General features: G+C 48.3%; 1 protein-coding gene across 1 annotated transcript in view; it reads right to left on the reverse strand.

Moving 5' to 3' along the window:
* Positions 1 to 14,566, reverse strand: part of ARID2 (AT-rich interaction domain 2) — a 1,843,885-nt gene that overhangs the window by 72,279 nt on the left and 1,757,040 nt on the right. Inside the window, exons 17-18 of the mRNA XM_069629837.1 lie at positions 8,137 to 8,275; positions 7,958 to 8,043 (exon numbers count right to left, since the gene is read on the reverse strand). Coding sequence (XP_069485938.1) covers positions 7,958 to 8,043; positions 8,137 to 8,275 — 225 coding nt within the window. The remainder of the gene's footprint in view (positions 1 to 7,957; positions 8,044 to 8,136; positions 8,276 to 14,566) is intronic.

Raw genomic sequence — 14,566 nt, forward strand, 5'->3', positions numbered from 1 at the left:
TTGCACAGCAGTACATATAAACAACCAAGAGAGGGGGCAAGGCTCAACAGAAGCAATAAACACTCACCCCTGGAACCGACTCACCTCAAATGAACAGGCTGCCTAGCACTGCTTGGCCGACTTGGGACTCCTCCCTGGAATCCCCATCGATGCAGTAGAACCTTGTGAAGGTGTGTGTAGACCTCCACGACGCAGCCCTGCAGATGTCCAGCAGGGGCACAACAGAGAGAAATGCTGTAGTTGTTGCAATGACTCCGGTGGAGTGGGCTCTCAGCTGGCCCGACAGAGAGCCACCTGGAGATGGAAGCCTTCGACAAGTCAGTTCAGTGATTCACAGGTCCAAAATTGACGAACATCTGAGAAGTCTTCCGAAAGCCCTTTGTGCGTGCCATATAAAACTTCAAGGCACTAGCAACGTCTAGCGAATGTAAGGCTCTCTTCTGGTGACAACGGATTTGGGAAGAAATCAGGCAACACCAATGGCTTGTTAAGGTGGAACGCCGATGACACCTTTGGCATAAAGGTGGTGCGAGTATGCAGTATTTGCATTTGAAGCGTGGAAGGACAAGTACAGCTGTTTGCATGACAAGGCATGGATCTCCCCGACCCACCTGGTCGAGGTGATCGCTACGAGGAAAGCCGTCTTCCACAATAAAAACTTAAGCAGGACCTGATGCATCGGCTCAAAGCGAGACGCCACGAGCTTAGACAAAACCACATTGAGTTCCCAAGCCGGGACAGGAGCGGTCACCCGCGGAAAAGTCCTTAAGAGTCCTTTGAGGAACTTCTTGACAAGTCTGTGCAACCACAGAGAATGCCTACCCGGTAGCCTGGTGTAACGGGATTTGGCGGCCAGGTGCACCTTGATGGAGGCATGAGCCAGTCCAGTCTTTGCAAAGAAAAACAGGTATGGCAAGAGCTGCGGGGCTGTGACGTGCAGAGGGCTAATCTTCGGAGTCCGGAAAAACACAGAGAAACACTTCCACTTATGGCCGTAGCATGTCAACATTGAAGAGGCCCTGGCCAGGATGTCCTTACACTCTGCAAGCAATGAATAATGTCCAAACACTCTTTATGCCAGAGCCAGGCCCTGAAGTTCGTGGTGCAGAATCGCTCCTCCCGCTCTGGACAAAAGGTCCAGAAGTAGTGGCAGCTTGATGGACAGAACCACTGACAGGCGTAGCATACCGGATTTGTAGCGGCCATCCTGCAGTGACACTGTCGGAGTGTGTTGATCACTCGTAGCAGGAGTGGAACTGGGGGAAAAGTCCCTCCCACAGGAACAAGAATGCATCCCCCACAGTCCTCGGCTGTGGGAACCTGCTGGCGAACATTTGTCACTTGGAATTCGTCGCTGCCATTGAGAAAAGGACGATCTGGGTTTGACCGCATTAGTGGAAAAGAAGATCCACTTGGTCCTGGTGAAGCTCCCACTCGTGACAAGAATGTGGCACCCTGCTGAGCGAGTCTGCAATGGTGTTCTTGGTACCCGACAGGTGAAAAGGGACGAATAAACATGTCCCGACGAATGGCCAAGTGCCCCAGATCCTGGGCCTCACTGGAGAGAGCCAGAGAGCACGTTCCACCCTGTTTCTGGATGTAGAACATGATGGTGGCAGTGTTGTCTGTGAAGATCCTCACCACCTTGCCCCTCAGCGACGGCAGGAAGGACTTGAGGGCCCAGAAAGCAGCCTCAAGCTCCAGGACGTTGATGTGAAGGGTCTTTTCTTCTGCCAGCCAGAGGCCTCTGGCATGCAACTGCCTGGTATGAGCTCCCCAACCTTCCAGAGAAGCATCAGTGGTGACAGTCTACTAGTAAGGAGGGACTTGGAATGGGGCCCCTTGCGTGATACGAGAGCACCCGCCCCACCACTGTATTGCTCGTGGTAGGGGGATCCCGAGACTTGCAGCCACCTTGCACCCAGAAACTCCTGAAGGGGCCTCATCTGTAGACTGTAAACGAGGTTGATGCAGGAGGACATCATGCCCAACAGCGACGTGACCGCTCGCACAGTAGCTGACCGTACAGACAGGTGCTGCACCTTCCCTAGGATGGCTACCACCCGGTCTTCCGAGGGAGACACCAGGAAAGCAAGTGTGCTGAGTCATGCTCACAGAAACAGAGTGTTCTGCGACGGCTCCAAGCAGGACTTTGGATAATTTATGGAGAATCCCAGATCTGTCAGCAAACACAGGGTCCTTGACGCCTTGACGTGTGCTGACTGGCCAGAGCCTGAGAGCGTAATCGAACAAGCCAATCGTCCAGGTAAGGGTAGATTGGATGCCTTTGAGACGAAGATGCACAGCCACCATAGTGAAGCACTTGGTCAAGACCCTGTGGGCTGATTTCAGCCCGAAGGGAAGTGCCTTCAACCGATTGTGCCGCCCCTGGACCACAAACCGCAGGAACCTGCGGTGCTTCCAATTAATGGCGGCGTGGAAATAGGCTTCCTCCAGGACCAGAGACGCCAGGAGGTGGCTTTCCTCTATTTGGCTGAGCACATGCTGCAACGTGACTATCCTGAACTTGGGGCGTTGCAGGTCCAGAATCGGCCTTCTCCCTCCAGTCTTCTTTCAGACCATAAAATATATGGCGTACACCCCACAGGTGCTGGGCAACGGGTTCTATCTCCCTCTTTTTTAACATGGCTTTAACCTCCTGAAGCAGTTGCACTGGGAATACGAGGACACCTGCACTGGAACTCAAAGATGTGCCCATGTCCGAGAGCGTCCAGCGCCCATCTGTCAGTGGTGATGGTCTTCCACGCACTAACAAACCTGGCCAGCCGGCCTCCCACTGGAGTGCACAAGTGGGGGCCTGAGTGCATGTTTCCGTGCCAGGGTCCTGGCCTGCGGGTTGCGCTTGAATGGTCACCCACTGCCGTATGCCTGCGAGTGGCCTCTCTACGCCTCTTGCATCGTGGAGCGGGAAGGCTGCCGATAAGAGGTGGTGTAGCCCTTGGAGGACCTGCTGGGTTTTCCCCTTGATGAACGAAAGGAGAACTGACGTCGCTGCAGGGTGCCCAGCAAACGTGCCGTCTACGTGTCAGTCTTGATGATTTGAAGAGACTTGACCGTCTTGCCAAACAGGTTTTCTCTGTCGAATGGTTATGTCCAATACCTTAAACTGAACGTCCGGTGTGAAGTTGGTAGCTTTCAGCCATCCCTGCCGACGAAGAGAGACTCAGTTTCCCATCTGACGGAATCCAGTGTCCGCGATGTCCGCCTCCACTGTGATGGCATGGTCCGAGGCAACTTCCCACTCCTGGAACAGCTCAAGAGCTTCTGCCTTCTTGTTGTCGAGCAGAAGTCCAGAATAGGGCCCAGCTTATACCAGAGCTCCCGGACGTAGCGTGACAAAATGGCCAGGGTATTAGCTGTCTTAATGGTGCTGGCAGCCATATAGATAATCCTCTTCCCCATAGCGTCCAGCTTCTTCCCCCTCCTTGCCCGTGGGTACCATGGACGAGGACGACGGGTACGCAGAGCGTTTCCTGGCCGCGGATGAGACCAGAGTCAGGTGAAGGCTAGGACCTTCGACACTTGGCGGCCGAGTCAGGGACTGGGAGACTATTTTTTCTCGAGCCTGTTCCGCTTGAGTGGGGGCGGTGCTCGGATCCTTCTATAGCACTAGGCCTTCATCCCAGAAATCGTCCAACAAAGGAACGGACATGATTATGCTCTGCCTGGACTTGAGACGTTGGTAAAAAAAGAACTTACATTTTCGGTGTCTCAGGCACCAGTTGAAAAGGTTCAGAGGCCCTGGACATCATGGAGTGGAAGGAGCCAATATCATCCGGTGGAGAAGCCCTGTGCGGGTCATCCACACCTACTGGCTCTCCGTACGCCGGCACAAAGTCATCGGCCTCGTCGGTGTTCGTCGCTGTAGCTGCTGTATCCGTGTGCATGCCAGGATCACCTGTTGAGGTCAAATCCTGAGGTGGAGGAGGTGGTGTCCAGCAGGGTCTTTTGACTTGTGTTTGCACCTAGCAGGACTACCAGAAAGCGGTCTTGCAAGACTTCTAGTCTGGGCAGGGCCGGTGTGGGCAGCAGTCTTTGCAGAATTTATTATACCAGCATGTCCAACGAAACGTCCCTGGGTTGAGGTGTAGGAGGAAAGATGGGTGACACCGTACTGGTAAACCTCTTCTGGAGAGGTAGACAATAGGGTTCACTCTGCAGTGAGACACCTTCCAACAAGGGTCTGGCCCCCTTTGTGGTCCGAATAGTATCCCTCTGGCAGGTCGTCACCCTCATCGGAGCTAGTATAAACGTGCCCTTGCACACTTGGTTCAGCCCCTTGTTCTGTACCCTTCCTAGGGGTTGTTGGAGCCTTACTCCCTCCCATCTGCCGAGACTTCTGGGGGGTTGGGGGGAGTCTGCTGTCCCCTTTTCCAGGGGTCTTCGCCAAAGTTGCCGCAGTTACCTCATGCTGTACCGGTAGTGACACCAGAGGAGCAGCCGTCGCTTTGACTGTGGCCACCACCCTCGTGGTCTGCCATCCTTTTGAAGTAGTAGCGGTCGTCGACAATGCCCTCGATGGGGTCGTGGCCGTTGACTCTGTTAATGGTGTTGTCTTGGCTAGTGGAGACGCCTCTGGAGGCCGGAAAGGGCCCTCTTTGGGTTTCTCCTTTGTCGCCTTATCCGCCGATGGCAAGCAGGGTTTCGAAGGGGTGAAGGACTTTCTCTTAGAGGTGGCCGCCCCTCACCGGTAGGCTCACCGTGGATGTGGTCGGCCATGGCAACCATTTGCTTCCCCAGCTGGTACCCTCAGCAGCAGTGAACCCAGAAGGATCAGTGGCATGCAGCCATGCCTTCTTTTGGATCCCCACAGGCGGGGCGTACTCAAAGGATCTCAACCTCATTTCTGAAGGAGTTCGATCGTGGGACTGGCCGATCCTAGGGGAAGCATGATCATGCTCAGAGGCCGAATCAGAAGCCTTACCAGATTTTAACCACACCGCCAGTCTGCTTTAGCAGTCCTTGTTGGTCTTTTCCGAAAAACCACAGCAGACCTTGCATCTCTCCTAATCATGGTCCGGATGCAGGCAGGAAAGACATTTATGGTGTCGATCCTTCACGAAAATGTTCCTTAGTCCAGATTTCGCCCAGAGTTTGAAGAGGCGTCTCGTCTCTTCAGTCATAGCGAAAAGGCACAAAATAGGCCCAGGGCTGGACCTCCTTCTCATCTCATAGATCCCTGCTGCTGGTAGTCGACCTCCGGTCGAACGATAACACCACAAATCGGACAAAAACATTCACATTTTTCCAAAAACCTCAAACTATTAGGAAAATAGCTCAGAGAGCACTAAGAGGACTCGCAACACTGAAGCGCAAGGTAAAAATCTGAAGATGGCCATCAGGGGTGGAGCTCAGGGTGAGGACCGTCATTGGATGGGGGCAGTATGACCCAGAGGACAGCGATTGCTTTAGAGGAGAAACAGTTTTAAAGCGAACGTGAAGAATCGCAATGAATTTATGAGGCCCCTTGAACCACCAAATTAGAGAATACATAGATCCTAGTCATCTTGGATTATGCAACCCCGCTATCCAGAGGCTTTCACACATAGCAACACCAGTCACCAGATCCTGAAACACCTTCTTTCCTTCCTTACATGTGTCGGATTCCCAAAGGAAATCCTCACGGACAACCTTTATTTAATGCTTGATGCAGGCTTTTAAGGAGGTCCTGAATATAAAAACGCTCAACATCTGTAGATCACCCACAGACCGAAAGTAGTGTTTAATGTTACAATCACACCTCTGACACGTACCCTACACAAATTGGTAGTAACATGGGGAAAAACTGGGATCTGAGGACTTTGTGGGCCTTCTTTGCCGTCAGGAAGACTCCCAAATCCTCTTTGGGATACTTCCCTTGTTTACTCCTAGATGGGAGAAAACCCAGGGATGTCCTTGATATGCTAAGAGACTTGGGGAGAAAGCATATTCCAAGCGGCACATAAAATAGAAACACACAAAGCAGTAAGGGACATTGTCAGCCAGCACCTCACCAGAGACCAGTAACGCAACAAGGCAGCTTACGATCAACAGCAGTGGACAGATCTTTTTCAGTAGGAGATCAAGTATTGGTCCCCCTCCCCACCTCTGATAATAAGACTGCCTCTTGATGGTATGGCCCTTACCAGGTACTTGTATGGAAGGGCCCCCTTAATTACCTAATTTCACAACCTGACAGGCAGCAGAAAACCGAGGTCTGTCACGTGAATCTCCTTAACATCTGGATAGCCGACCCGGTCAAGCAAGGCACCGTCACAATGGCGACCCTCTTGGTTGATCAGGAATCTGGTCTGAGGCTGATCTCCAAGAATCTCACTAACCAACAGAAAACAGATCTCCAACACCTTCTGAAAAAGTTTCTAGAAGTATTTTCGGACAAACCAAGGAGGGTTAAAAATAAAATCCACCATAATCTGACTCCTCATGGGCAAACAATTAACATCAAGCCCCATCACATCTCTGATGCACGCAGGCAAATCCTAGGAGGAGACCAGTAAGATGTTAGAGATATGCCGTTAAATTCTGTGGCAACTTTATAGGTAACGACCTCATCCAACCCCAGACCGAGAAAGGAAAGGCAGTGACTTTGATATCTCCCCCTAAAACCAAACAGGATTTACAAGCCTTCCTCTGACTCGCGAGATATTACCGCAGATTTCTACCCAACAAATCTTCAATCGCAGTCTGTCTCACTGATAAGCTGAAATACTCATTCCAAATAAGCTTATCTGGACTCAGTCCGATCAAGAGTTTTGATGGACTGAAATTTATACTCTGCGACTAACCTGCCCTTAAAATGCTTGATTTCAGTTGAGAGTTCATCCTACAGATAAATGCCTTCAAAGTAGGCCTGGGAGCCAATGTCTCACAGTTACATGAGGGCCAAGAACATCTGGTCTCATACACCAGTCGAAAACCGTTTGCTTGCTAACATGGCTATGAGACTATTGAGTTGGAGGCCCTAGTCATTAAGTGGCTCGTTAACAGTCTACAGTATTATTTGACAGGCTGATATTTCCAAACATTCCCCCCTAACAAGGATGTCTCTAAGAAAATGCTTGAACGTCAGTGTAATGAGGTGAAACAGAACAATCATTGGGCTTCACCGTGTAACGCCAGAGAGAAACAAGAGAACGTGGATTTATTTTGCCAGACTAGGCCTTATCCCTACGAAGAAGGGCATGAAGTTCTTACGAGACAAAGAGGTAAGTGTCCCACTCCACCGTTTTAGAAAATACTGAAATTGGCATACCAGGAGCCTGAACCACAGTCAATCGGATGCACGACTGGCACCAAAGATGACTTGTTATTTGGTGCTTTATTCCTTTCTCTGACCAGCATCATGTCCCACAGGGACCTATCCAGATGGGAAATCACCTTGTTCTGTGCAGCTGAGTTAAGTCATTTCACAGACCTCATTGGCACTATTTCTGCTTTCCACCTCATCACCAAACAAGCTTGTCCCAACACAGATATGTAAACATTCTATGCATTCAAGATGTGTTAATGAATCATTACGATTCTAATACAAAATGCTAATTTTTCTTTTCTGCAGTGGAATCAATGATTCTATAAATGCAATTTCTACTAGGTAAGCTTTACAACAATAAAGTGTTTCTTACTCAGTGCTTTATGGCTTGATTCTGCCCACCTCCAAGTGTTGTTCTAATCAACATTATCTTCCATGTTAATGCTACTCAATTTTTGTTTTATCTTGAAAGGATGAAGGATTGAGTTACCCCTGCTGGGGGAATTCAAATTTACAAAGAGCTGGTTGGCTCCATGCGTAAGCAAAGTACTTAACTCCTGAGCTAGCGACCCGGATACTACCAAGTTAAGATTATTAAGTGATTTAGTGAATACCAAGCAATGCTTAATGTTTATTTTGATACAGTATTTATTTTCATAATGCTACACTGAACATAACTTAACTTACTTATTCGAAGATTTCTGATGACCAGCTTGCCCTTGCTCTTCCTGTTTCAATCCTGCAAGCAAAGCGTCTCGAGAGCAGTGTTTATCCTGTTTGAAAGATCAAGATAATAAGTAAAAAACGATTCCAGATTCTTTGAGCAAAACGTATTTCAAACTTCACTAAATGAATTGGGCCCATACCTGCAAATGAGTAATGAATGAAAACCTCTGCCGCTGGAAAGGCTCACAGCCCTCCCACAGACATTGTCCTGGGTAAACATCTTTACCTCCATGATCAGTTGCTGCATGGTAAAAAACCTGGGATGGCGTTTCAAACCACCTAGAAATAGCATTAAAATACACATAACCAAAACATTCAACGTTGGCATACTTATTCAAACAATGACATACGTATTAGTGTTTCTTACATGTAAAAAATATTACAGTATGACATTTGGACCAATGAAGAAAAATGGCCATTCAGAATATTTATGACCGGTTTACATTAAAAATACATTTGCCAAATGAATGCCTCTTTAGGCCACGCATTTCCCAATACCCACTATATTAACACAGCCATAAATGTGAAAACCGAATCGTAGAGCAACAAACTACTTAACTCTCTGTAATGTTTTTTCAAATAGATTAGCACCTTCTGCCTTTTTTCTGATCACTCAGAAGCTGAGGGACTGTAGAACAGGTAGTTACAAAGGGGGTTGAGGAATCTGTGGTGCGGGGTTGGTCGGGGCGACTAATCCATATCAACCAGAAAGAACATTACTGAGAGTTAAGTAATGTGCTCTTCTGATAATGTCCTCTCTTCCACAGATACCTCTGATTCGATAGACTGCCAAAATAGAAGGAAACTCTACAGGTAGGGGGGGGGGGGGGAGTGAGAAATCACCACGTACAACAGAAAATTAGGGAGGACCACTTGGCTAAAGCTAGAGTCCTGCCACAAAGGGGATCCAGGAAGTTGTGTTTATCAAACAGGTGCAGCGATGCCCACATAGCTGCATGATCGTTCAAGACGGGGAGACTCTTCTACAGGGCAGAGATGGCAGCCTGGACTTTAATGGAATGAGTTGAGAGACCATCAGACACATCCTTCCCAGTCAGAACTTAACATTCAAAGATGCAGAGAATGAGCCTTCTGGACTATGTTCGATTAGTAACAGCCATGCCCACACAGACATCAGCGTAACCTACAAAGAGTTTGTGTTCGTTCATTAGGACCCTCATCCAAGAGAATGTGTGACACCTGAACTACATTCTCTTGGATGAGGGTCCAACCAATGGAATCTCTTCTCTGTCTTAGAGGGATGACCTGCAGAAAACACAGAAAGATGGATCATCTGAGAGAGATGAAAGTTTAACAACTTTGGGCAGTAAGGACGTCCTCACTCTCAAAGTGACCTCCTCCTTGAAGAATACCAAGTACAGCGGATTAAGAGACAAAGTCCTCAGCTCACTCATCGGTATCCGGGTTGTCAGGCCACCAGAAAAACACCTGTGAGCAGTCTTATAATTGGAGGGGCTCAACTGAGCTACCATAAGAAAATTCACAAACTAAATTCAAATCCCAGAGAGGAAAATATGCGGTCGTTGAGTAAACTGATTGCATAAACACTACATCACAGTGGGGACTGTGAAGAACGTACACTGTTCAGGGGCCACTTTAAAAGACCGAAGTGGAAGTCCAGGTACCCCTCCACAGTATCGATCTGCATGTCCTCAGGGCCAATGAAGGTAACCAATCCAGTACAGGGGATCCTGGGCAGATCAAAGGGTCAAGACTTCTCTCTCTACTGACACCAAGTCGAGAACTTACGTCACTTGTGGCATCGAGAAGACTGGGTGGCAGGCCTCCATGCGGAATCCAAGACTGTACGACAATTCCAAATCATACCTCAGCTGCTCAACAGCCAAGCATGGAGGTTCAGGCTGCGAGACTTGGAGGGAGGACCAGGTCCCCAGTGTAGGAGAGCAATTCCACCTTCGCTGGGAGGAACCAGAGGAGGCAGATGGCCATGTCCAGATGCTCTGTGTACCTTCTCCCGCAAGGCCAAGTCTGGAGCAGCCAGATTCAACATGGACCCAAACTGTCAATCTCCTGAGAACTAGTGGAATGACAGTTTTGGCAGGAACACAAAGGAGTTCAAAATTCTATTCGACAACCAATGAGTTTTTTTCCAGAGCACCATGCAGAGGAAATTACCTGGAACTGAACTTCGCACACCACCTGTTCACACTGGGAGCGAAAAAGGTCCATCAGAGGAATCACCTCAGGACATGAAGATCTCTTCCAGAATCGTATATGACATTTATAACGCTCCTATACACAAGTGTTTCAAGGCAAGGGAGGGGGAACAGAGGGAAGACAGAACGCCAGGTGACATTGAGATCGCGCAAGTGCAGGGGAAGGGGAAAAGTGAAAGGGAAGGGGGCCGTGCAGTACATGGGAACAGTAAAATAAATAGAATAAATGAGAAATAAGTAAAAGGTGCTGCCAGCTGGTGGCAAGTGCAAGGGTAAGTGCAGACATTAGGTGGCAAGTGCTGGCGGGAGGCTGTAAGGATACAGAAAACAGTCCCCAGGTGCAGGGGTTGCCATGGAGGCAGTGCAGGTGTGCAAATGGTGGGGGAGGGAACTTGGGCCTGAGATCAGAGGGTGGCTAGGTGACGAGTGCACTTACAGTTTCACCCAGGAGATCAGCAGGGAAGAGGAGGAGAGAAAGCAGAAGCAAAGAGGAAGGTTTTGAGGTGCTTCTGGAACTGGAGATGGTCCTAAAGTTTCAGAGAGGCTGTTCCAGAGGGCGGCCACAGCCGAAGAAAGAGTTCTACCACCAACTTGTTGCTTGGAGAAGCGACTGACCCTGAGGGAGTTAGAGGCGGATGAGCAAAGAGCCCGGGAAGGAAGATATTTAGGGAGAGAGTTGTTAGGCAAGACTGTATGCAGTACCCTTTGGGTGCACTACAACAACCCTGACTTCCTGGCAATAGGAACCCAACCTTTGGTATAAGCTTTTACTACACAGGTTGGTAGCGTGTTGAGCAGCCAGGCTTATCTCAAGAGGGGTCAATGTGAGCTGTATGGGAGTGACGCAGAGATTCACAGTGACAAGTATTCAAATAAACACTTACTAACAAGGTTTCTTGCACAAACAATTATTAATTTATCAGTCAGTTAGAATAAGTCTTCTTCAGAAGGGAGCAATATAAAAGTAACACAAATACACTCCAAAACTACATACTCTTAGGTTCTAAATCAGTAAAGACCCTTTTGGGATGCCCCACAGTCACAACCTACACCCTCAGGTGACCTCAAAGGCTAGGGGGGTGCTGGGGACATTAATATCTTACTGTTGCATTTATAACATTCTAAACCGGTCTGGCAGCTGTTCTGTCGGCAGAAGGATAGCGTTCTGCACGTGAACCTGTCAAACCGTGTTTGCTTGCCGAACGGAGATCAGACAAATGTGGAGAACGAAGGTTAGCAGGCATGACACACATGGAATATTAAAAAAGGTTACCGCGCCTAGCTGCCAGTTCAGACACCGTCCATGTGGAACAAGGGTGAGGCGCCAGTAAGTTGCGCGATGTGCTAGATTTATAGGGGTAGCTCAAATTTTTCTGCGCCAAAGGTTCCGGTACCATCCCCAAAATGGAGGAAAGGGGACGGGACGTATGAGTAGAGAAATGTTACTTAAAAACAAGGACTTTCATAATGGAGTGTGAGAAACCTAAGGGTATTCTCTCATATAAGCCCAGAGAATCCTCTATACAGGTGGCAGGGGAGGGCCATCGCTTTTGGTCATCAACCCTGGAGGTGGACAAGCGAGGGAGGATTACCTGGGTAGGGGAAACCAGGGCTACTCTCAGGAGAATACCCTAACGGAGACGCGGTATTCCAATGGGACAATATAAAGGGAAATTCCAGAAGCCTTTGAGGGTCACGCAGGCCCCATTATCCCTAATCCAAGAAAAAGGCAAGGAGATTTTCCCAGAGCAACCCTAGGGAAAGAAGGAAGCAAGTTGAGGCAAAAACTGAGTCAATTCCATCGTCGCTCTTTCTTTTCCACCTTCAGATCATAGGAGGGTCAGACAGGCCTGTGCTCGCATATCCGAGGGAGTAACATTGGGAATAAGTTAACACAAAGGGATTAATCTCTTGTTTACTAATGTAGGGCCACAGGGTCTACCCCTAGTCTTTACCAATCATCTTGAAATAATCTAGCCCACCAATGTCAAGTCCCATATCACCCAATTGGCCCCTCCGCATTTACATCAAATACTGAGACGAGGAAGAGACGACTAAGATCAGTGAAAAACACCCATAGGAATAACATGGGTAAAGTAAGGGAAACCTACTATAGAAAGGAATCAAGTTGTGCCACTAAGAGTCAGGCAGTATCAGGCATTCAATGGTAACCCACACACACCTGACTCCACCTGACTGGTCTATTCACTATAAAAAGGTGTGATTTTTCAAAGAGGTATGAGCGAGTAGGAGAGCCAGCAGGAGAACGAGTTGGGAGGAGAACCGAGCTGCCAGAGTTGCCCAGGATCAGATGTCAGAGATCGGGACGGGACTGTTGTGCAAAAGGGCAGAAGCATGGCGAGGGAGTCGTGTTCCGAGGGAGACAAGAAGGGGCATTATGCTGGAGCCTAGAGGCGTGCTGGTGCTCCACAGAACCTGCTATTGTGAATGCTTGTTCCCCATGGTCGGTGAGACAGTCCAGGAGTATCCGAGGGGCAGGTGGTGAGACCCTGACCTCGGACAAGGAGCCAGAGTTAAAGCAGCAGCGCAGAAGTCAGTCCGGTGAGTCGGTAAGCTGTACCGAGCCAGGGTGTGAAGGGCCCGATACTTGTAAAAAGAGGACTGCGTTTGAATGGTTTTAATGGGCGTTCTTGAAGCCAAAAGCAAGTCTTCAAAAAAAGATGCAAATAACAAGGAAACAGTATAAGCGTGAGACACGTGTGGGTTGGACTATGATATGAAAGGAATTAAAGAGGGCTAGAAGCCTGTGAAAGAAGTGCAAGACGCACAAAGGAAAAGAGGGCCAGAAGGCCTTTTTAAAAAAGGGTGCAAGAGGTACAAAAAGAAGGAACAGTATAACAAGGGTGCGAGGGACCTGAAAAGCAAGAAGCAAGCACAAGTGTGCACAGAAGTATGAAAGAAGTGTGCAAGAGGCACAAACAAAATAAGGACTATAGGTCAGTAGAAGTGTGCACAAAAAAGGTGAAGGAGTATAGGAAAATGCTGCAAGAAGCACCCGAGGATAAAGAGTGAAAAGGAAGAGAAAGTAATAAACCAAGAGAGGGTCAAAGGGTTAGAGTAGTCACGCTGAGGAAAAGTAAAGAGCCTAGCGTTTTCGAAAGCCTCTGATTCTACTCCATAAGAGGATGACCTGCAGGACAATTTGTACATTAGAAAAGGCACATCCTGACTGTGTTTTTGTGTTTCGAAAACTTCAAGAGGCCTAAGCTTGGGGAAGGAAACCCTAAAAGGCCTATTGAGAACAGTAGACTTTGTGTTTTGCATTGAAAGCTGGAAGAGAATACGTTTAACCTCGGGGAAGGGAACGCCAAGGAACTCAAGGACATTGCAGGTGTTTGAAATTCATTGCAAGGGCCCTGTGGAGCAGGTCGTACGAACAGCCCTGGTGACATTAACCAAAGTGCACCTGGTGAGAAGACCACCTGAAACCAACTGTGGCTGTGCCGTTTTTATTGAACCACTATTTTACTTTTCCAAAGAACTTCCAATCACATTTTTGTACAGTGTGAGGGCAAGCATAGGTTTAGACACAGACAGACGTTTGCTTTGGAATCTTAGATGACGACGGCCATTAGAAACATCAGCTAAGTGAACCATCCTTTTAGAGTTCGGGCCAGTCAGGCATGCCACCACCCCATGAACCTTAGTAAATACATGTTTTAAAAATTAACATTTTTTAGTCTTGCGTTCTCTTGATACCAAGCCTGTCTCACAGGGGACAGGGACCGCCTGAACTGAGCCATATAGACTGATCAGTACTACCAAAAGAGATGAGCTAAGCAAGTTAGGTAAAGCAAAACGCTTTTACTCACCTTCAAGAGTCAGGTCAAGTTCATAACAAAAGCAAACGTTGGGGGTTCCATAAAGCTCTATGGAGGAAAGCAGCCAAAAGTTTTTTTTTTTTTACCAACTACACCAGCACCTGAAACACTGCAAAGGAACTTTGAGACCCACCAGTCCCTGTCCAGGACGAGGACAGATCACAGAGCAGAGTTAATTCCTAGTGTTCAGCAGACCTAGATTACTAGTGTCTCAGAGGAGAGGGTAGATTCCAGATCACCTGTTCACCCCACAATCAGGCGGGTACATTGCACCTATTTGCAAAGCGAAGACACACAGGGGACACCGCAGAGCTGGGAACATGTACACAGGGAATTTGAAGAGGGCGCTAATGTAGCAAGGCATTCATAAAGCCACAGAACCAGCAGTTGAGAATAATTAAGTCAATTTACCTCCTACCTAATATGTGGAGGAAAACAATTATGGAAATAATGAAGAAAGGGTCAATAAGGCACCAGCAGAAGGCTGGGGGAGCACTGTGCTATATAAAAATCCCAGGTGTTTTATATAG

This window comes from Ambystoma mexicanum, chromosome 12, assembly GCF_040938575.1.
Source record: "Ambystoma mexicanum isolate Mex_15411 chromosome 12, UKY_AmexF1_1, whole genome shotgun sequence".
Lineage (NCBI taxonomy): Eukaryota > Metazoa > Chordata > Amphibia > Caudata > Ambystomatidae > Ambystoma > Ambystoma mexicanum.